We start from the raw sequence: 23,506 nt of genomic DNA, 5'->3' as shown, positions 1-23,506 counted from the left end.
CAAGAACAGGAATCATACCAATCTTTGCATCTCCTGTGGTACTCAGAACAGCATAGTAGGTACTGAATGAAGATGTTTTGCTTGAGTGATTACAGGCATGTGATTTTTAAAAATACTTATATGGAGCCAACTTCCATAGTAATAAATATTTTACATTCCTGAAAATGAGAAATCACAGCTCTTTGGTTATTTGAGTGAACACCACATTAGCTGATTACATTTCTGCCTACCATTATTTTAAGTCTCTGCTGTACCTTAGAAATATACGTCTTCAAGGCACAGAATATGCCAATGGAAATCATCCTATCATAAGAACAAGTATCTCCCATGCGGCTGATCCGTTCACCCAAAGCCTTTTTGCCTGATGGCTCCTTACCTGATAACATATTGTCTGTTTTTATTGAGGGAAACTTCAAAGTCATTTCATGCTTGTGCCTATGAATCATCAGATGGTCCTCTGTTGGGAAGCGCTGTCAGACAAATAGAAAAAAAAGGGGGGGAGAGGGGAGAGGAGCCATTCAGTTTTATAATATATATTTGCCATCACAGAGAAAAAGATGTATTCAGCATTGTACATGTGACAGGCAAAACAAAAAATTAGTTCCGAAAAAGTGTGAGAGCATGCTAAGTTAAATGCCAAATTATTTTTTGCAAGCAAATGTGCTGAGATAGTCCTTTGAATTGCACCCAAATATATGCATCATTATTTCCTTTATAGTTTACCAGGGGTTTAATAGGTTGCAGTAAAATCTGGCTGAACAGTAATAAGAAATAGGAGACCTTTGCCTGCCATCATCTCTGACTCCCTACACCTTCCCTGGGAATTCCTTTAAAGGCCTCTACTTCCTAAATAGTCTTTGAATATAATCAACTGTGAAGACCCATCAGTCAATTAGATATTTCCTTAGGAACTAGAGGTTTGCATCTGAGGGAAGACCTTAAATTTGTGTTTGGTTAAAGAATAAATGAGAAAGAGGTAAAGGAACAATGCTGAAAGTATTCAAGTAATCTATATAATAGAAATATGCTATACCTTCAAAGATTAAGAGTGTTTGAATGAATGCTCATGTATGTTCACAAAGAAACTAAGAGTGGCAGCATAACAAAGTAAATTCTCTTATTTCTACCTATATATGAGAGGAAAACATGTCCAAAATAGAAAAATGAACTTAGACCTAAGTAGCACTGGAGTTTTGCAAAACTATTTGGAACTTTTGTCTAATAGTTACCGTTCTACATAATAGTAGAAAATAGTATACTACAAAATAGTAGAAAATAGTCTAAGGCATAATAAGTATGCTAGACGTTATCTAGAGATTAACCAAAAATAGGAAAAATGCATGAAGCAGGAAAAGAATTTTGATTCATGTCAGACATTGGGAAAGAATTACATGTCATGCTTAACTGTTTGACATAAACACCTACAAATGTGCATGTGACATTTGTATAGTATGTTTCTGTTTATGAAGACCTTGTACACTGCGCTCATTACGTGATCTTTTATAAGTGTATAGATGATTTATAGTGACATGACAAGTCATTTTTAGTATTCTATACTCTGTATAATGTAGTAAACCAACACTTTATTTTTCATTTTCAAAGAGTGATATTACAGTTGTTAAAAATGCAGCTCTCAAATGTTTTCAGCTGTCTCGCTTCTGGTCACCAGTGGGATTGGATTTCCTGGCCCTTTTGTGGTTGGGTGGGGCCATGCGACTAGTTCTACTCATGGAGTCATGAATGGAAGTGACAGGTCACTCACATGCCAGCAACTAATTCCTGGTGCAAGACTCTCTTCCTTTTAACATGGCAATTCACAGTATTAGAAATAGTGACCCCTTAATTATCCTAAATCTTTGAAGGATTTTCGAATTCTAGAGGATTATGAAGAAGGTCCTGCCAAGCTACAACAGAAATGCAGAAATGTATGCTTAGGCGATTGAAATAAGCCTTTTGTTGTTTTAAGCCCTTGAAGCTTTGGGGTGATTTGTTATTGCAGTAGATCCTAGCGTCTCCTGACTCAGGCTGGTATGTTTTAATAACTGAACTTAACAGAGCATCTGCTTCATCAAGGTCAAATGAAAACATAACAAAAGACAATAAACTCTGCTGAACATTTCTGAATCTTTGACAATTTAGATAGTCTCTCAGAGCTTCCCAGTTCCTCAAGATAGTCATTATAAGTTTCAATTACCATTGTATACTGTGGTAGAAATCTTCTCTGCAAATGGTACAGATTTGTGTTCATGTGAATGAGGGAATTCACTGGGCTAAACCCTTTGGAATATTCTGAAAGTAGTTTTGGGAATAAATATCACCTAGTTATTTGTCATTTGTATCATATAAATTGGAGCATATAGAATCTGCAAAGCACAGCAATTATGTCAGAGTACTAACTACACAGAAGTCTGATTTATAAAGACTTTTTGCTGCAGCTTCATCTATTCTCTTGAACCTTTATCATACCTTATAATGACTACATCAAATACGGGACCCTACCATGTGCGGTTTAGAGACAGGTTAAACTTCTTAGTCTTTCCATTAAAATCCATATTATAATTTTTAGTGGGATATATATATAATCAAAAAACAACATGGTAGTATCCTACATTTCGTATTTGTAAGCCATTTTTTGGTTCCGTAAAATAATAGCCTAAAATAGAATATTATCCAGATTACTCATTAAATAACAATAATTTCCATAATATGTCATGTTAACTATAAATACCTCCCCAAAGAGACAATATGGGACATCATGGGGCCTTTTTAATTTAGCAGGAAAAGAGCAGCAAATTGTAAATAACCCAAAATGTACAGTCTATGACAGATACCCAGCTGAGAGAGGCCCCTGGAACTCAAAGCATGTTCATGTCGAGGGCAAAGGAGCTGTGAAATTAACAATGGACTCTGAGCTCAGAAAGAGCAAGAGAAGCTTGTTTCTCTTCACTTCTGGGACAAAGCTAACGTATAAGGATCTGTAACACAAAAAAACCTCCCAGGTATTATAGACCATTCCTAATAGAGCAGAGCTTGTTTCCATGAGGGAAAAGGGGGAAACATCCTTCCATCACTGCCAATGTAGCACAAGCACTGATAACTCACATTTACTCCCCTTTCCAATTCCCAGACATCCTTTCTTCTGGATGCAGGTCTCCAGGCTCTGGAAGGTCACTACGGTAAATGCCATGATCACAACAACAGATTCAACTGTGATTCGCTAACACCCCACCAGGAAACCCTTGGAATCACTAGGCAACTGCTACATTTCCTCAATTCTAATACCTCTTCAATTGAAAGATGCACATATTTTTAAAACAACTTGTCAAGAAAAAGAAACACTTTCATCTTAAATAAAAACATCAAGTTTTACATGCAGCTTTGTAAGGGGTTGAGGGGAAAGGCTTAGAGTTTTACCTTAAAACCAAGAAACTACAGAAATCCTCAATTCTCATTTTGTCCAACCAGTCCACTCAGCCTTCTCAAGGAAATGACCTGCTCCTTCCCTGAATTCAAGGTCATTAGAAACGCATCCCTCAGCCTTCACTACTGTCTCTACCTTAGAATTTGCGTGTAACTTCATAGTGTTACTTCCATTCCTTCCTGCCTCAGAATAGCACCCCCTTCTCCCTCATGGGATCTTCCACACCCTTGTCTTCTGGGGGTTGGCACTTCAGTTGTGGTTCTTCAATCCAACATGCTCACTTCTCCTTGCCCTTGACTAAATCCCACCCAGCTAGCCTTTCACTTAAAAAGAAGCTCTCTCGGGCTGCTTCCTTCTCAGGCTACCATTATATCACTCTGTTTCCAGTCATTCCCTAGCGCTCTTGAAAGAGTCCTCTATGCTGGCCACCTCCACTTCCTCACCACCCACTCACTCATTAATCCCTTCCAACCTGGCCCCCACCCGGACTCCTCTCTCATAGGTCACCCGCCAGAACCCAACTGCCAAACCCAACAGCCTCTGCTCAGCCTCTCACTGTCCCGGCTCTAGCAGCGTCTGACACCAGTGACCACACGTCTGTGGCATTATTTATTTATACCCTGCCTGATTCCAAAAAGGAGAGAAGACGGCTTACAGCAACACATAAAATGGAGCGGGAGAGCATCAGCTAGAATTAGGGGACCCCCAAAAGGGAAAGGATTAAAAAACAACAACAACAACAAAGCTAAAGCCAAAACGCAAACCATCAGGTAGTCATTCTCAACTGGGGGCCATTTTGGCCCCGAAGGGGACATTTAGCAATGCCTGGAGACATTTTTGGTTTTCACAACTGGGGAGTGGCCACTGGGACCTAGTAGGTAGAGGTCAGGGATGCTGCCAAACATTCTGTAATGCACAGGACAGCCCTTCACAACAAAGAATTATTCAGTCCCAAGTGTTAACAGTGCCGAGCTTGGGAAATTCTGCCACACGGTCCATAATTACAGCAGCAGTAATAGTAACAATGGTGAACATTAATTGAGCATTTATTATGTGCAGGCCTTATACTAAACACATGTAGTATCTCATCTAATCCTCACAATGATTCTACTTGATGGGAGCCATTGGAGGCAAAGAGGTTTAATCTAGCACAGCATGCCAACTTCCCCTCTTAAAGTTTAGATAAATGAAAAAACTGTGGGTTCTAGAAAAGCTACAGGGGGTTTATTGTACTCAAAAAGGAAAACAAAAGAAAACAGAATTCAGCTCTGATGGTGAGCTATTTCACCAGTAATTCAAAGGCCCCGTATCAAGTGACTATTGTAAAAGCAGCATCCTCCCTCCCCTTTCTGAAATAACAGTCCTGAACATCTGGTGGGCAGGATGCATCTGGCTTACTTCCAGGGGGAAAGTTAAGGATGGAAATGGCTAATGCTGATGTATTTCAGGGGCTGTGAGGGAAGTAGTTCAAACTATTCAAAGCAGAAAATAGCAATAATGAGGAGGAAGATGGTGATGATGGTGGTGGTGGTGGTGGTGGTGGTGGTGGTGGTGGTGGTGGTGCAGGGGGCTTTGACGATATCTTAGTGAAGAAAGCAAGCCTACAGCAGGCATGATTGCCAAGTGAGAGCTGTTTCCCTGTCAAAAGGCAGCTACATCCCCGTCAGAACAGACCAAAGGATCCCCACACTCACCTGAGAGCAGCCCGGGGCACTGCAGACAAACGGCCTCTCCTGCTCCAAATTCATCTTGGATTCCTCATAAATCTGTAGGGACAGGGGGACAGGGAGGAAGGAAAACAGAAATCCATGAATATCTCCTGCTTCTACCTAAGAAACATGAGAAAGGCAATTGCTGGGAGCCCCTTTCTATGCCAATCCCCAAATTAGACAAGATAAACATTAACACGAACACAGGTCCCGCCTTGCTGAAGTTCACTAAGCTTTCTGCAGTCTGCGCTCCTATTGTTTGAGTGCATATTTATTGTACTTTGAAGAAAAATGCCATGGGGCTGTTGCAGCAGAAATTCTGTCTCTGGAAAACCACCTGGACTGTGTTATTACCCGGTAAGACTGCACCTGCACAAGAAAATGCCAAAGCAAAGTTCACACCTGTCCTTTGGAGTTGGCTACTTAGAAAAGTGAGAGAGGGGGCAGTAAACAGGGTTATCACCAGTGCGGTGACCAACCCTGAGCAGCGGTCAAGTAATTCAGCCATGATCACCCTGCCAAGCTTCAGGATGACCGCAGGATGCAGAGTAGCCCTGCAGCCAGCTTAGCAAATGTCCCCAGTGGTGAGCCATGGTCTTCAATTCCTTTTCATTTCATGCAGTCACAGATGCCGCAACAAAAAGTATCATCCGAGTTATGCAGGGATAAACAGAAATAAGAAAATGCAGAAAACATCACCTTGGATATTTTGTGCATTTGGTTTGATTAGATTAAGGCCATTGCCCATCTGATCGACAGAAGTCATCTGGAGTAAGGTAGGTTTGTGGGGAGAAACCTTATGTTATGGTCTCAGTCACATGTTACATTCTAGTGTGTTCTTATGTAGGGATTAGGTTCTAAGGTAAGTTTATTAGGCAAAAATTGAGCATAATCAAAATTACCTTTATAAATCCTCCCTAAAACAGATATAAATACATACGCATAGTTTCATGGTTACTAACCTACACAGTAACATAAAACAATTTTTTTTGACAAAACAAAGGCGTTTATTATAGGAACATTCTCAAACTACACCAGAGATGTTCACACTTTTTACATAAAAATTTTTTAAACATCATAAAATACTACGCAAATTTAAGTTGCACAATTTAAACCATTTTCTAAATCATACTTTTTGCCAATTTTAGAGTTGAGTTTAAATAAACTACATGTGCTGCTGGTGGGACATGGCTCGACTAAAACCGATTGCTTTATCTCTGAAGCACAGGAAGGAATTTGCTTCTTTAAAGTGATGCCTGTAGGTGATACCAAAGGAATCCCAAGTCACCTTCACCCTTGAAAGAGGGAACTCTGCTTCTACTCAAGAAATAGGTACCCTAAAAAAAAAAAAAAAAAAGAAATAGGTACCCTTCCTCCAAGGAAGCTTTATTAGCTTGCAAAAAACCCCAACGGTATTCTGTCTGTCACTATACCCTTCCCCCAAACACTAACTAACCGACCTTCTTTGGGGAATAGGTGCATGCTTTCACTTTCCTGAAATGCAAAGCAAAAAGACTTGCCTTAGATAACACTCCTAGTCAGATATTAAAGAACAAAACAAATTTACACACGCAAACTCTTCTTCATGCTGCCTCCTCATTATACAATTTTCACTAAGTACTACCCTTTCCCTTCCATGTCTGGAATGACTTCCCACTCACTGGTCACCTACCAACACAGTAACTTAGCATAATTTTACAGCTTTCCTGGATCTGGCATATTGTGTAAATTACTTTATTATATTTAGAATAAGCAAAAAACACAAGTATCTTTAGAAGCTTTCCACTTGTCCTTGTCTGAGGGAAGTCATGAGCAATTAAAATAACTTCTCAAATCTCATTATGCATTTGATTTTGCCATCACTTATCACAGAGCATCTCTCCTCTCCCCTGTGAAGGCTGACTTACATCTAAGCCTCAAAATAAAGGGTGAGAAACTGGTTTTGATCCAAGATAGAAAAAACAACAGAGTAATTGGGTTATCCATTAATTAAATATGCCTTGTTTTTCTAGTAAATTTTTAAATGCTTTCCTGGAACTTCTCTGTCTCTGTGACCATGATCAGCTTAACTACTGCCAGGTCGCTTAACTGCTTTGGGCCTCAATTTCCCCTCCTTTACAACAAGCCTATAAATATAATCTTCAGTTCCTTCATTTCTATATCACACTGATCGGTTAGGAGGCCTGTAAGACATGCCTGAATTATGGAGAAAGGTCTTTGTATTTAAGTGTGTGGTGTTTGGAGGTGGGGCGGGGGAGGTTCTGTGAGCAAGTGTTACTAGAACCACACTCTAACGTTAACTATTCCCTATTATAAAAGAGAACTTGCTAGAAGGTGAGTCTTTCTTGGATACTACATAAGAGCTTTAGTTGCTAAGGTAACAAAAGAATGCCAGCATTAGTAACATGACTAACCAATATTAAGATGACCTGACAGTAAAATGGGAAAGCTCCATATAAATCCATTTATGGCGTACATCTAAAAGTAGTAATTAGTGATAATAATTAGATTAATGTCTAATTAATAGAAGTGGTCAAGATTGGAAGTGCCACGACTGAAGGTTAAAAGGGATTCATTAAAAAGCCGAAGTGAGGCGAGAGATCGGCCAAGCCCTGCCAGGTAAGTGTGGGAAGAAAGTATTTTTCTACCATAATCACAACTCTACCCCAAAGCCTACTTCACTAAAATGCTGACTTTCCCCATAAATTCAAGCCTATAATGGTAATAGTTCAGCAATTCTGCTTGATATCAACATTAGCTGCTTTATCTTAATTATTGGTTACCATGTGCTGTAACCAACGTGTAATGTGCATATGAGCTGTAGCAAACACCACTGAATTATACTATGGCGTTGATGCTTGAGGAAAGAATAAGCTCCAGCCATAAAGATTTACTCTGTCTTATTGAGCCCTCACAGTATGGATATTACATTTAGAGGAATAGGACTAATCAGAGAAATACAGTCTGCTTTCAATTAGATTTCAGTCATCAATATATTCAGCCGAGTGACTATTGTCATTTTGCTATTATATTTTTTAAACACGAACGAATCGGTATCAATTTACTATATGCTATGGATGCCACGGACCAAATGCTTTGGCAACATAGTGGTGGAATAAAAGTCCTAAGGTAAAATGGCAGTTGCTAAAATAAAATAGGCTTAAGTGATTAATAAAGTCTGAGGCGAGTGGGTGTGTACATATAAGTGTGTGAACCTCAACTGCTTTATTTTGATGCACTGCGGTTCCCACATTTAGCCCTCTGCAAATAGCACACCCTTACTCATTCCTTGCTGTGTGGGTGTTTGTGATAGTTTTTCTAAATGGTACCACTCTACCACACAGGTTTCATTACTTTTATCAACTAGTATGATCTGGTCTGATGTATTAGTGAAGGACCATTGGCCTATTTTTATGGCCTATTATTATAGTTCTTTCCTAGCAAAGAGTGTAATAACTATTCTCTCAACAGACTCCTACTAAAGCCCTGCAAATATTCTTGTATCATCCATCAAGTGGGGCAAATCACTCAGACACGATTTTAGCCACAGAAGTCAGGCCTCATCCTCTTCTTTCCCCTTCTGTTGTTTTACCAGCTGGGACATTTTAATGAACCAAGTTTTGTTTGGCAATTGCCATACCCCAGGCTCCACTGCATCGAGCTGACATGGTAGGCGTTCAATAAATATTTGTGGAATGGATAATGAAGCCTGAATCATCATAATAAACCACCCCAAACAGCGTGCCTTTTCTCCACTCCTAAGGCAGTGGTTCTCAAACTTTTTGGCCCAGAACCAAGTTTTCAGCAAGGCAAGAGGTTGTGCAGACCACTTATTCCCCCCATTCTCGGTTATGACCAGAGAAGAAATTTCACCAGAGTTCGTGAAAGAAAGAAAAAAAAAAGTCGAAATGGCTTTAGGTGAAAACGACGAGACGAGGTTAGTTTTCATTAAATTTCACGTGTAAATGTATTCATTCATTATAAATTCAGTCTGTTAATATTGCCATAGACAGTGAAGCCACTGAAGTCCAGTCTATTAGCCATGTGCTGGCTCCTTGTGATCCCCACAGAGCACCCATTGAGAAACACTGAGTGACCCCATAAATTTGGTTAGATACAGTCATAATTGTGGCAGACACTGTCTAATCATTTAAGAGTTTCTAAATAGTTCTGTTTTTTGTTCCTCTTCTCCAAAGTTCAGATTCAATGCTCACTTAGACCAAATGCCTTATGAGTCTAATTTCCCTTCAAATTTTTGGAAAACAACAAAAACCCTAATAACAAACCCTAATAGTGCATAAAGGGAGTAGAGGTTTTTCCTAGTTGACAAGGAGATGACAGGCTTGATTTACAATTCAAACCCTCAACTGCCACTGGATTCCTCAGCCTTGAAATGAGCAAGAATCTCTTTCATTGTTCAGCGTTTGACCCCACAAATTCCTCCTGGTCTAAAATGGGAAATCTTCCACAATGGCTGATGCAATCCATTCAAATGCTTTGCCAGGCCTTTAGAGATATACTTGGAATTACCATTTCATGAAAGGCAAATATTGCAAAAAACAAATGTTACTAAAAACTTGGAGAGTCTGCACAAGATACTGTAAATATGTATTTTAAATAAGGGCAACAACGGAGCTCAAAAGGAAAAAACCTCCATCATCTCGGTTTGCTGAAATGAGCCAAGAGCACTGCTTCCCTGTCTACATCATAGGAGGCCGTTACTGATCCTTAGTTACCAACAAACTCCATCTTTGATCTCCAACCTTAGAATGGCACAAATTTCTTCCAATAACAGCAGACAGATTCATACAGTGATACGGGATTTGGAATATTAAGACACTAACAATGTTGTTTTCAACTGAAAATCCTCGTGCACTTTTATCAACACGGAAAGTTAAGGGAACTTCAAAGCTACAAACTTAAGTTGTACATATAAATGAGGACTAATAATATTATTGATACATCCCCATCAGCTATGCCATTGTCAATCTGGACCACGAATGCATGATAGATCTGAAGGGGGGGGCCTCAAATTTTAAGAATGATGTTAACAACATCTGTCAGCATTTATTGCCCTACTATGAGTGTGGAAAGAGCCTTCTTGTCAGGACTCATGTTAAAGAGACCTCGTTACCTTGCTGAGGTTACGAGACCGCAGAAAGGGTTTTAGAGGGGGAAACACGTCCTTCCTAAAGTGCCAAGGACAGCTAACAAACAGGAGCATCTTGAGTTAGTCACACTGTGTGAGAGTCCAGATCAGTCTTTGTTTCTGGAAACAAAAGTTGCTTATTAACTAAATTAGTTAACTGCACAGCAAATTTGTACTTCGTGTTTCTGGTGGGGGGGGGGGAAGCAAACATTTTTCTCAATGTATTGGTCAGAAAGGCAAACGGCCTCACATGATAATAACAAATGCACCAGAAACACACTCTAAATTATTTTATTCTAAGATGTCTGATTCTACTTTAACAGCACGGAGACAGGATGGTTCTGTTTTTTGTTCCTCTTCTCCAAAGTTCTAACACATGGCTAGCTCCTGGAAGGGAATTATATATTCAGTTTGGGGCCAGGACTTTCTTTCTTTGTGAGGGATATTGTATCTTTCACTACCTTATTCACTCATCTGTAAAACAGGACCATTTTAGTAAAACACTGTAAAATCAGACCATTCAAAGACATATCATTTGAAAAAGTAATCCATGGATGCTAACTGCAAAATGACAGGAAAGGAAATACTTTTATTTCAAATATACCTCTAGTTTTCTAACCTTAATATCATAACTTCAAATAGAAAAAATAAACACCCTTGAATTTAAGTCCAAGAAAATCAATTATTTTGTGAGTGTGTCTTTGCATCACTCTCTGCATCTCTATGTGTATCGCTCTTTTTCTCTGTGTGTATCTTTGCTCTTGAAAATTCTTTTTGTGTGCCTATTGCTCTGTGTCTCTATTTGTCTTGTTATGTATGTCTGTCTCTGTCTCTCTTTGTGTATCTGTCTCACATACACATGAACACGTGCGCACACACACATTTTATCAGATGTGTTCTTACATAGACTTACTGGTAAAAAGATCTAGTAGGCTTGTTTCCTGTCTCAGTGTTATTCTTGAAGTGGGCTGCAGCTAGAATCTGAATTTCATTGGGCTATTATTATTTGCAGCTGTGTGACCTTTTTAACCCCCCCCCCCCCCCCCCGCTCCCACTTTTAAAGTGACATTTCAGCCCTCAAGCTTGAAACGCCTTGAATGCTGCAAAGTTTCCAAATCAGAGATTTACACCGGGAACAAGACTGACAGTGGGATCATACCTTCTACATGAAAATTTCAACAGAACTTGGCGAGACTGGGGTGTGTTGCTGGGCAGTTTACAACCAGAACTCCTCCCTGGAAGTCCTAAACTTTACACATACCGCCTCAGTTACATACCAGAAAATCACCGTCCTTAAAAAATGTTCACCATCCACTGGTCCCCCCAAAGTTCAGAATCCTAACAACCTGAATCAGAGACTTCATTAGGATTATTTCACACAACAGCATCACGCAATGCTAAGGGACTGTCCAAAGTCCCCTTCAAACTAGGTCCGCCGTTCCCAGGAGGAAGGATTTCCAAACAGCTTTTGTCTCTGGAAACTCACCCAGGCTTTACTTCCCAAAGGAGGCCCTACCAGGAGAGTGCTGGGGGCTCACGTCCTCTCATGTACTTCTGCAGAGGTTTGTGGTTTTATTTATGTGGCGTTTATACTGTGTATGAAAAAACATTCCAGTGGGATTGGGTTTTCATATGTTAGATTCCTCTTTCTTTTTTCTTTTTTTTTTTTTCAAGTTTTCCATATGTTTCTTTGGATATGAGGCCTCTTTTCAAAGTTGCTGGCTAATTTCTACTTATGTTTTGCACAATCCTGTCTTACAGCTTTCCTATCTATGGGTTCAATAGTTCAGAACGTATTTGCTAAGCATCAGTGTCGAGCATTAAACGTGCAGAGCTGAATAAGCCGCTGCAGGGTGTGTGTCTTTGCCTGCGAATGGGTATTTAGGTCCTACTCCTCTTCTTGCTCCCATGGAGCCCTGTGTACGTGTGTGTGTGTGTGTGTGTGTGTGTGTGTGTGTGTGTGTGTGTGTGTGTGTGTGTGTGTGTGTGTGGTTTTGGAGGGGGGGTTGGGGTTTTTTGTTTTGTTTTTTGTTTGTTTGTTTTTGCAGGACATACTCCATCTCCAAAAATAAAAGTTTATTTGGCATGCATGTGGTTAACAAAACACTAGGATAGAGATTCTCAGGAAATATTAAATGTAACTTGACTTGTTTCTGAGGACAACCTCAGGAGACAAGCTGAAGGCAGCAAAAACGCTTCCTTTTTACCTGCTTCCAATATGAACACACTAAAAGCAACGAAAAGAAAAAAAAAAGGAAAGGAAAAAAATTAAATTGGAGTAAGAGGTGATCCGGGGTTTAGCTGACATTGTCATTTTTACCTTTCCAGAAAGTCTCCCACTGCAATTTAAAACAGTTGCCCCCTGAAATCCTGAAAGAAAAAACTCTAACAGCAAAGAGATTACATGCAAAACTGGATCTATTTTTTCTATGAGTCAAAATCAGCTTGCCTGTAGAAAATCAGGAAAAAGTCAGCAGTGTAGTGTTTTTCTACTCCTTTCTTGCTCTACTATAGTAAAATCTGCCTTTTTGGAATTACAACACATCCCAAATAATTCTGCTCTGCCTCGGGATAATTTTTAAGACATTTTGGGTACATTGGTTTTTAAACTTTTTATAAACAATGAATATTTTTAAATAGTCTGGAAAATCACAAATTTCTAGTTGGTTTTCTTTGCACACATTCAAATGATTTTTATGGGGTAGAACTCTTTCCTTTGTATCTCTGTTCTATATTAAGTATCCTTGCATCTCCAAGCAACACTCTATGTTTAGTCCATCTGAGGTATGAGCTGCAGTAATACCTGAAACCTTGAGATTCCTTCTTGTGCATGAATCTGAACTACAAAACGCAAGACTGTATATAAACACAGTGGTGGTCATGCCAGACCTCTCTACTTTCTGCAGGGCCTGGCAAGAGGCGATTTCATCCTAAGATTATGATTACTGACTTACTATTAAAAGACATTTGCGAATGATCAGTTGGAACGAGGTACTTTTGCCCTTGACGCCAACAGAAAGCTGGGTGTTCCCCAGGTCGGCAGTTGTGCTCGAAGCCGGCTACATCTCACGGTGTCAGTTGAATACAAGGTCAAACTCCACTCAGAGACTTGCTTCAGATTCCTAACACACTATGTTTCAAATGTCAAGCCTGTGAACATTTGACAGTACTAGCAGGTCACTTAAAGGCCATGTGAAGGCAAAACCCTTCTGTCATCTGAAGATGCTGCCATTACTCTAATAGGGGTCCTTTTCTGAATACTAGCAAAAGGCATGTTTTCATCTGCGTTCCCAGAGAAGGCATAATTTCTCTGCCTGGTCTGGTAAGGGGATGCAGAAATACATGAGGCCCATTGTTAGTTGCCACTGTCCCTGGGGATCCCCACTGTCCCTGGGGGTCCCCACTGTCCCTGGGTGTCCCCACTGGCATTTAACAGGTGGAGGGCAGGGCTGTGAGATATTCTGCAATGTGCAGGACAGATAGCACAGTGCAGTACTCAAGTCTCCTGACCCTACACCGATAGTGCAGCCTCTGTAAGAGTAATAATAGCATGAGCACCACGGCCCCCTGGCCCATGCCACCTGGTTCACAGATAAAAAGCAGGTAAGAGAATAGTTAAGAGTGAACGATAAAAACAAAGCCAGCACACACTAGAGGAAATGAGCACAAGGGACTAAATGCATATCCACCTCTCTATACTTTCCAAAGAGCTCTAAAAATCTCGAACACAGTTATGCTTAGGATGGGGCTAAATTCAATGCCAAGGAAAACGTTATGAATATTCAAAAAAGTGTGTGAAATTCTCATTCCCTCTCCAAGTGAAGCAGGGGTGGGGACTGCTGCCGAAATTTTAACGAAGCATAAGCATACCCTTTCAGGTTCAATCCACAGAGGAGACAGATGAGTAAGCTAGTAGAAGCTACCTAGATTTTTTTTTAAATAAATTACCTGGTTTGGCTCCCTAGAGTCCCCACTCTCCAGTTAACTTACCACACCGTTTTAAGCAGTGTTGACTCAACAGAAGCAAAATAAAGCATTGGCCCAAGGTGGAAATAAGGCTTTTGCTCAGATGCCTTTTCACTCCTGATAATTGCCTGTTGATTTTATATTATTGCTGAGGATAGTCACCAAAAAGAGCATGTTTTTCTTTTTAAAATTTAAGTACAGAGCACCACAAGCTTCTAAATTCTGTTCTCACGTTGCTGGTACCAGCAGCACCAACTCATGGCACACTTACTAGGGAACACTGGCCTCCTAGCCAACTTCCCAATAAGAAAACGTATTAATAAGCCTAATACACACACACACACACACACACACACACACACTTAATTTTTTTTTTCTCTTGGCCTGTTTTCTTACTGAGAAGTTGGGGTGTGTGTGTTTATATGTATGAATATAAGATGAGATGATTTCATCCCCATAAACTAGTTCAACCCTCAAAACTGATGCCTAGTCCCTAATATCCGGAAGAGAATACTGAGCTCGCAAGGGGGCAGAATGTCTGCCTCTCAGCACAAGGCCACCACAGTTAAGGATCATTAAACTTGTATTTTAGAAGTACAAAAATAAGTTGTATTTTTGAGGATCACTAAATCGTTTCCATGGGCTAGAAAAGTCCTTAATGCCTTTCTCAACTTCCTATTAAACAAAAGAGTCACTCACTAAAGCCTACAAATCCACTAAAACTCCCTCGAAAAAGGACACGGAAAGAAAAGGCCTTTTCCTTGAACCACCACCCACGAGAGGTTACGCTGTACCAGACTCCCAATTCATCAAAAGGTCCGAGCCATTCACAAACAAACGCAGGGGCCAGCTCCTTGTATCCCCCAGGGCTCAGCCCCCAGACAACAGCACCATTTTTCAGTCAACACTCCAAATCAGCACAGAAAGGGAAAGAGGATTTTTTTTAATGCCCCTGCTCTCTAAAACTGAGGACCCCTCCTGAAGCATGAATGTGGTCTCTTTGCTCAGGGGGTGTAGGTCAGGCCCTGGGAAATACCCTGAACCTGACTCTTCCAAGAGAAAAAGCCTTTAAAAGGGGGAAAGGGTGCAGGGGATTTGAAGGGAGGCCTATCAGACATTTCCACTGAAAGCCGGATAAAGGGGAAGGGAAGGGGCAAGTCCCCAAATCCACGCGTGTAAACTGCAGTGGCTCGGGAGGGAATCCGGGGATCTTCACAGAGCATTGTTCATAGGCTGCTTCAGGGAAAGTGGCCTGTGGACAGTGATTGATTACCTGTCACGGAGAACTTGTTCAAAAGGGAGTCAACCTTGGCATGCACTGGGGGTAGGATCAGAATCTGAGGACACTGGTCTCATTCATTCATTCATTCTTTCCTCACACAGCCTCTGAGCACCTACCATGCATTAAGCCCCAAGCTAGGAGCACCAGGACTCCACCAAAATAACCCCTGCTCACTAAGCTCTGATCACGCAATAGGGAGGTGAGGCCTGCATGGACATCTACAGGAGAAGGCAGAATTAGAGGCCAAAAAGTCGTTTTAGCAAAGTTCTCTGAGAGTCCTGAGGCCGTGAGAAAGCAAGGCTATTTCATTATTTACATCAAACACCATATCATCTCCTTTCACAACTAAATATTTCTCATAACAGAACGCCAATTAAAGGTGCATGTGCATTCACTCACACACACACACACACACACACACACACACACACACACACCTTGGAGCAATCTCTTAACTGTACTCGAAATAAGGTTTTTGATTGTTTTTTTAAACTTAGGCTTTCTTTTGCTTTTAATCTTGATAAGTAAGATTGTATTATTTGTGGTAAACCCAACAATGTGGCCAGGGGACCAGATTTCACATTAAAAAGTTGATCATGAAATCTCAGTTCTGTCGCTCACTAGCTGTGCCATCTTGGGCAACTTAGTTCACGGTACGCGATCAGCACTCTCACCCCGGAGCTATGGAGCCAACCAAGTTATTTAACATTATGCTGAATATCTGACTAACAGCTGAACGTTATTTTCTCACTAGAAAAAGAGACTATAGACAATATCGGCATTAGCTGCCTCACAGGGACATTGGGAGGATCAAATGGATGATATTTGGGGAAGCAGTTGATAAACTGTTAAGTGCTGTGTCATGTCAGTTACTGTTTTTATTATACGGTCACCTGCAGGAAGCACGTGGAACTGCTGGGGTACTGGTTGGTGCAAAGTTACATTGACACTTGACAGCATGTGTAAAGAGATTGAAGATTCTGAAGGGTGTTGAAGGTGATGATTAAAGAGAGACTGACCTTCTATGATTTTCTGATGATCTACCAATTATCAAGCAAAACATTATCTACTAGCCTTTTACTTGAAGGCTCCCAGGTAGAGTTATTTTCTTTGTCTTCTAATGGAGACGTGATACTGAGAAACGCCTTGGAGTCTGGTCTGTTTTCAAACCCTAGCTCTGTGACATACCAGCTGACCTCTAAGCTTGGGCAATGGGTCACTTGACCCTGGGATAAATTTGGCTATTGCTGGCTGAGCAAACCATCGGACACCTTGCCCTGGGCTTGGAGGAGCCACAGCCAGACTGCATATGAATTTGTTTATCTTCCCAGAACATTGCTCTGGACCGCAGAAATGCAGGTAAAGGCCTTTGCTGGGAAGGTCCACCCCTTCATCTGTGCCTGGCTATGCTCTTCTTGCAATCCAGACTCCATTCACACTGAAGGTAGGAAAGAGTAGAGTTTGGAAGGTGCCCAGGGTAAACCAGGAAACTCAGCACATTCTTGTCAATAGGTGCTTATAGGCTTACCCAGAGTCATTAGAAACAAGACCAGGAGAGATTATGACATCATCTCCTCTCCACTTGGGCTATCAAAGAAGAAATTGAATCTTCCTTTTGTTATTAAATTTTCTTTAGCAAATTATATACTTTTTATCATCTTACTGCTTATTCTTAGTCCCTCTCTTCCTTCCTTTTTTTTCTTTTCTCACCTTTTCATTCCCCAAATACTCCATTAATAGAAATATTTTGACTAACGCATGAAGCTGTGCAAGTTAGCTGTGGAAAAAAGGGAAGTCAGAGCACAATCAAATATCTGGTCATTTCATCTGGTTGGAAACATGGAGACTTGATATCTCCATAACAGCAACATTTCCTATCCTTAGGACACTGGGGAGTTCAATATGAATAGCCTGAGACCTCTGTCCCTGAAAGCAGGTGGTCACCTCCCAATGTGAAAAAGTCTGTATATGTAGAAAACCTAACAAATTTTGTGTTGTTTGTTTAATGCTTGGGAATAGTCAAAATTTTATTTAATGAAAATCTCTCTTCCATGTACCACTGCATACGATGGGTCAGGCATTTTTAATCTCAAAAAAGCATTTTCCATCAAGGTTGAAAGAAAGCCTTGATTAGATACAGCTTTGATTTGTCTTCTCCACTGAGTACCTCTGTACGAAACACAGCCGGGTAAAGCAGTGCTAATATGAGTCAGGGTGGCAAAATTCCCAGTTATTTCCCACACCCTCAGTTTTCCCATGCACCTTTGTGATACCTACATCAAAGGACTGCTGGTCTTCTCGAAGTGAGGGCATTATTTAAATAGTGACATCAAGCTAATGTGTAAGATGCCTCAAAGACCATGAACACAAGTTGAAAGTAATAGTATCATCATTTCTTTTTTTTTAAATTTTACTTTATTTTATTATGTTACGTTAGTCACCACACAGTATTCTTTATCAGTCCTCTACTGTTTCCAAAGAAACAGAAACAGCCACTTACACAAACACACACACACACACACACACACAATCCCCCGGACACCCAAGTTAACCAATGGTTCCCAAACCGCCAATCAGCCAGTCACCAGGCAAACAGCTCAAGCACCAGGCAAGGAAAACATGTTATTTTTCTGGGCAAGCCTTAACTTCACTGCCTACAAAACACAGCCCCACGGGGCACATCCCACACATCATGAGATTAAGGCTCTCCTCCCTCATTGGAAACCAATAGTTACCCATCAACGCCCATGGACACTGAGGTCAGGATTTGCCGGCATGCACCCCCAAGTCCAAGCTCATTGATTCTCGAGCTTTCCTACCCAAACCAGTACTCACAGCCAAGCCATCTCTGCAATGTATGCAAAGAAAGCTCAGAGAGGAGTAGCGTAAGAGAGGAAGCTCGTCAGAGAGGCTCCAACCGGCCACGAACAGCCAGTGCGGACTTTGCAGAACAAGAGAATTTGCTCAATGTCAGTGTGAGGCAGTGAGTCAACCTGGATGTCTACGTGTCCCTGAAACAAGTGATTCAGTGAGCTAAGGCAGGAAAAGGAAAGCAAAAACAAAGCAAAAGCAGGTTTCAGACAGCCCCTTAAAAATGAGGCTCTTGGGAGCCAAATCCCACAGTACACACAAGCACACCCTAAGCACCTGTCAGGAATCCTCAAAGTGCAAGGGAGGCTCCCCTGCCACGGGCCAGGGTCATGGACCCAAAGGTGACAATGAGACACTCCCAAGAACATCTGGCCTAATAAACCAGCGCTGGGCCCTTCCAGACAATGGACAGCGACCTCTGTCTTCCCTCATCAGCTGACCCCAGATTCCTGTCCCGACCGCGGACCATGGAGCACAAACCTCATTCTCCTAAGCCCAGGGCAGGGTTAGGGTTTTAAGGCTGCTGGAAGAGCCACCCTCTTTCCTTATTTCCCCTGTCTTCCTGCAGGAGACTTGTCAGTCTTCCAGCAAATGTCTCTGAAGGACCTCGTTAGGTGTGTGGGTGGGGGAGCAGTGGGAACGGAGCCAGATGAGGTCCCTCTGCTCACAGAGCAAAAGTAAGCAAAAACCACAAGCACACAAATTAAGTAAGTGAACAAGGAAAACAGCTGTACATTTTGGGAAGTCCACTGAACGAGACAGAGACAGTGATCTGATAGAGAAAGGTGGACAGAGGGAGCTTTCCAGGGGGTAGAATCAGGCCCATCTCTCAGAGCAGGCCACCTGGGGGCTGAAGAATGTCATACAATAGCCTGAAGAGAGAAGCAGAGGGGAGTTCCGGGTAGAGGGGACTGCAAAAGCAAAGAGCTTGGTGAGTCTGAGGGACTGGAAGAAGGCCTGTGACACCGCAGGGTGGAGGGTGAGGGACAGAGGCGCCCACAGTCACTGACAAGCAGACAGGCCTCAAATCATCCAAGGGTCGGATTTATAGGATTTATTCTAAGAGTGAAAGAAAAGCACTGAAGAATTCCAGGCTGTAGAGAGAGGAACTCTAAACAGTTAACTTTTCTGCTCCTTGATCTTCCCGTGAAACATGAGGATTCTGACAACTTACTTTGGGGTTGTGGCAGGGGTTAAAGGTATCCCAGGACAATACACAGGCTGAAATAGACAGTGTAGATGCTCAGCTTCTCATAAACTAAACATAGCCTTGCTCATACATAAAGATGTAGATTCCCCCCCCCCCCCCCCCCCCCCGCATAAGAATGTTGTCCTAGGAGTGAGAGGTAGAGAGAACACAAGAAAAAATAAAGAGCCCTACCTTGGGATTAATTCTTTCAGTCACCACTTTAGTTGCAGCCTGAGGTCACATTGCCTGGTTTCAAACCATGGCTCTGTGACCCTAGAGAAGTAATTTAACTTCTCTGCGCATGTTTCCTCACCTAAAATGGAGATATTACCTACTTCATAGGCTTGTTTTAAAGATTTACATATAGATATAACATAAATATATAATAGTTTATTATCCTATATGGAATACAGAATGTAGAATAATTTCTGGTATGTACTGAATATACATTATTAACTGTAATCATAATAATAATTACATTTTTTCTATTAGAAGGGACTCTCATTTGTCTTTCTTTTTTTTATTTTTTATTTTTTATTTATTTTGACTTGTCTTTCAAACAAGATATTGAGGCCTTTTCAGTGCCATATAGCCAAATTTAGGACAATCTCAACTACTTTATTTTTTTGCTTTGACTACTAAATACCATACTTTGGATTTAGTGGTTAAAAGAACATTTTCACTGGGGTGGAAAAAGTGCATCAAATGTAATTTTTATCTCTCAGTAGGTGAGATTTGTTTTGGTCGGGTTCGGTTTTTACAGAACTGAGTAATCATTTTAAATGTAAAGACTCAGTTTATCCATTGAAAGTTGGTCAAGAAAACTATGGCAATTGACAAATCATGTTTTATCTCAAGCTGTGATTTTATATATAAAGGATATATGCTAAAACATTAACAGATCAACAATGGTTGCAGCTGGCAATGAGGTTATGCATTTTTTGTATTTTCTTAAAAGATTTATTTATTTATTTTAGAGAGAGAGCATGAGCGCGGGGGGGGGGGGGGGCAGAGGGAGAGAGAGAATCCTAAGCAGACTCTGCACTAAGCACAGAGCCCAACACAGGGCTCCATCTCACCACCCTGAGATCATGACCTGAGCAGAAATCAAGAGTCGGCCACTTAACCAACTGAGCCACCCAGGTGCCCCCATGTGTTGTATTTCTATATATATTTTCTATCATGAACATTGGTTATGTACAAAATAAATCAAAAACTCAGTGTAAGGGGTACCTGGGTGGCTCAGTCGGTTAAGCATCTGCTTTTGCCTCAAGTCAGGCTCCCTGCTCAGCAGGGAGTCTGCTTCTCCCTCTGCTCCTCCCCCTGCTCGTGTTCCTTCTCCCTCTCTCAAATAAATAAAATCCTTAAAAAACAAAAACAAAAAGTCAATGTAAGATAATATATCTGGAAGCCTGTGATGATGGCAAAGATACTGTAAGAGTCCACAAGCCTGCCTTGCCCTTTGCAGCTACCTGTTCCATCGTGGGCAAATTTCTATGCCTCTCTGGATTTTAGTTTTCTCATTTGTGAAATGGACAAAGGGGTCCTTTTTACTCAGGGTTGTGGTAAAGACTGAATGAGGCATATAGTGAAGATTCAGTAAATCACAACTCATTGCATGATGTAGTCTTTAAGAGTATCTGGGTTCAGATCTTGGTTCTTTCATTAATTAGCTGTATGGCCTTGGGTAAGTCACTTAACCTCTCCATGCCTCAGTTTCCTCACATCGTACAATAATGGCACTTAACTCATAGGGTGTAAGAGTCTGTGAGGATTAAAGGAGTTAACATATGCAAACAATTGAGAACAGTGCCTGGCACGTGGTAAGTGCTATGTAACTGCCAGTTCTTATTACTATTATGAAATCTGAATCTAAAACTTCTGAAAAGCATATGGTTACACAATCATGTAAATATGGTTTATTTTATGGTGACAAAAATAACAAGCAAGAATAGCATGGCATTTTAGTATCATTCATTGGCAGAGACACTAATTTTTATTCATGTATAAACTTGTTATGTTTATGTGTCAAAAAAAATCAAGGTCCTAATTTTTTATTTGTTTCCATATATTTATACACAAGCTATAATTTCAGGACTACTCAGCACACTCTTAATTGCCTGAGCTAATTTCTCCAATGAGCATTTTCTTTGCCATCATTCTGTCTTTATATTGCTCCTCCAGTGTAGAAAAGGATTCAGTAAGTCTGCATGCATACTTGTTAGAGTGTATAATCACACAGTGTGGCAAGCATACAAGGGGGGGCTCATGTCGTCCTCTGATTTATCAAACACGATTTTTATTGGAAGCCTATCTTGCCTGAAACCACGCTAAGTACTGGAGAGACCTAGATGAAAAAAAGCAGTCCCCAAGCAATAACCTAGTGGTCAAAGTTCAGAGTAACACAGCACTGAGTCTGATCCTCTCCCTGTCCTTCTACTCTTTACCACTAATAGCTCTATGTCCTTGGACACATTGGTAATTTCTCTGAACTTCAGCTCCTTCACCTGGAAAATAAGGAATAAATAATAATAACTACCTTATATGTTTGTTGTGAAGATTAAATGAGAACTGCCTATAAATCATTTAGCCCCTGGTAAGTTCTCAACAAAGTTAACTATTGCTGTATGGTCTCAAAGGAGACAGACACAAGCTGATAACTACATGTCTATGTAAAAGTGAGATCAAGTTTCAAGGTCTGAGAGCACAGAACAGGCAGCGATTCAATCTACCTGTAGGAGTCAGAGTTTAGGAAAATAGAATTAAGCTAGTATTCTTAGCACCTTCTGTTCCCCACTCTGGTGTCTGTCCAACCCACTGCCCATGATCCTCGGTTGAGCGGACGTGCTCCTGTCTCAGGCTCCTGACTCCATGTCTCTAGACCCAGACCTGATCACAGCTTCGAATCTTCATTGAATGAGATGGTCATGGTTATCTTGTCTGACCATACATCTGATGTTTGAGTCTATTCAACAACACCCCAAAGACCTCATCATCCAGATATGGCTGGAGGACCTGCAGTAATGGTGAACTTGCCCTCTGAGGGACTGGGCACCACCTTTAAGATGCCTGGCAGCATTAGCAGACAGGCACTGGCCCACACCTCTGGAGCAGAAATGAGCCCAGAAATGGGCTTCCAATCCCAGAAATGAGCCCAGCACCTCAAGCCTCTCATTTGCCTGCCATCGCAGTTTGGGAGCCTCATTTCTATTTTGCAAGTAAGCTCTCCTGATCAGCAACTCATGACTTCTGTTCAGGGCACTGGGCACTGCCTCCCACTCTGTTCCCAGGCTCTGGATCTGGATCTACTCTCTGCCACAGCTTCTTGAATTCTGACCCTTGAATTAAACTGCCCCTCGTGCAAGTACCCAATGACCTTCTAAGGCCACTGGCCCATCTTCATTTGCCTTCATTGCTTAAAAACTTCCTCTTCACAGGGAGCTAATCCGTCTGCCTGTAACTTGTAGCCACTGGGTTCACTCCCATCCCAGGGGCCATCCGGACAAAGTGGAAGAGTTTCACGTTTCTGCAGGCAACCCAAAGCTGCTCACCACGCCCCAGTCCTCTTGAACAGACCAAGCATCTCCAGGTCATTTCTGCTGCTTCTCTTGGGATGCTCTCTTTCCTAGGGTGCCAACTTGATATGGGCATCAGGCTGACAATGACTTTTCCCTGCCACCCATCCTAGGGGACGCATGCATTTGCACAACAGCTTCAACAGAGTAGCCCCAAGAAGAAAGCCATGTGGAGAAACTCTGACAGATGGGCAGGCTGATGTGAGCTGCAGTGACTTCTGCACACCTCGTATCACCCCCACAAGAGCAACTCGTCGTCATGTCTACAGAAGGAAAGTAAAGAATTGCAAGCATCACCAGGAGCAGTAACTCCTCCATTTTCATAAATCCTCAGTGGGATCTTG

The 23,506-nt window shown here is 41.4% G+C and overlaps 1 protein-coding gene across 4 annotated transcripts in view; it reads right to left on the bottom strand.

Annotated features, from left to right (window-relative positions):
* Positions 1-23,506, bottom strand: part of CREB5 (cAMP responsive element binding protein 5) — a 389,578-nt gene that overhangs the window by 314,557 nt on the left and 51,515 nt on the right. For all 4 annotated transcript variants that reach the window (XM_078059403.1, XM_078059405.1, XM_036074491.2 and 1 more), the window contains 2 exons: positions 5,116-5,187; positions 377-470 (listed from right to left, as the gene is read on the bottom strand). In XM_078059403.1, coding sequence (XP_077915529.1) covers positions 377-470; positions 5,116-5,187 — 166 coding nt within the window. The remainder of the gene's footprint in view (positions 1-376; positions 471-5,115; positions 5,188-23,506) is intronic.

Source organism: Halichoerus grypus, chromosome 12 (assembly GCF_964656455.1).
Source record: "Halichoerus grypus chromosome 12, mHalGry1.hap1.1, whole genome shotgun sequence".
Classification (NCBI taxonomy): Eukaryota; Metazoa; Chordata; class Mammalia; order Carnivora; family Phocidae; genus Halichoerus; species Halichoerus grypus.
This window is presented reverse-complemented; position numbering and strand designations above follow the sequence as displayed.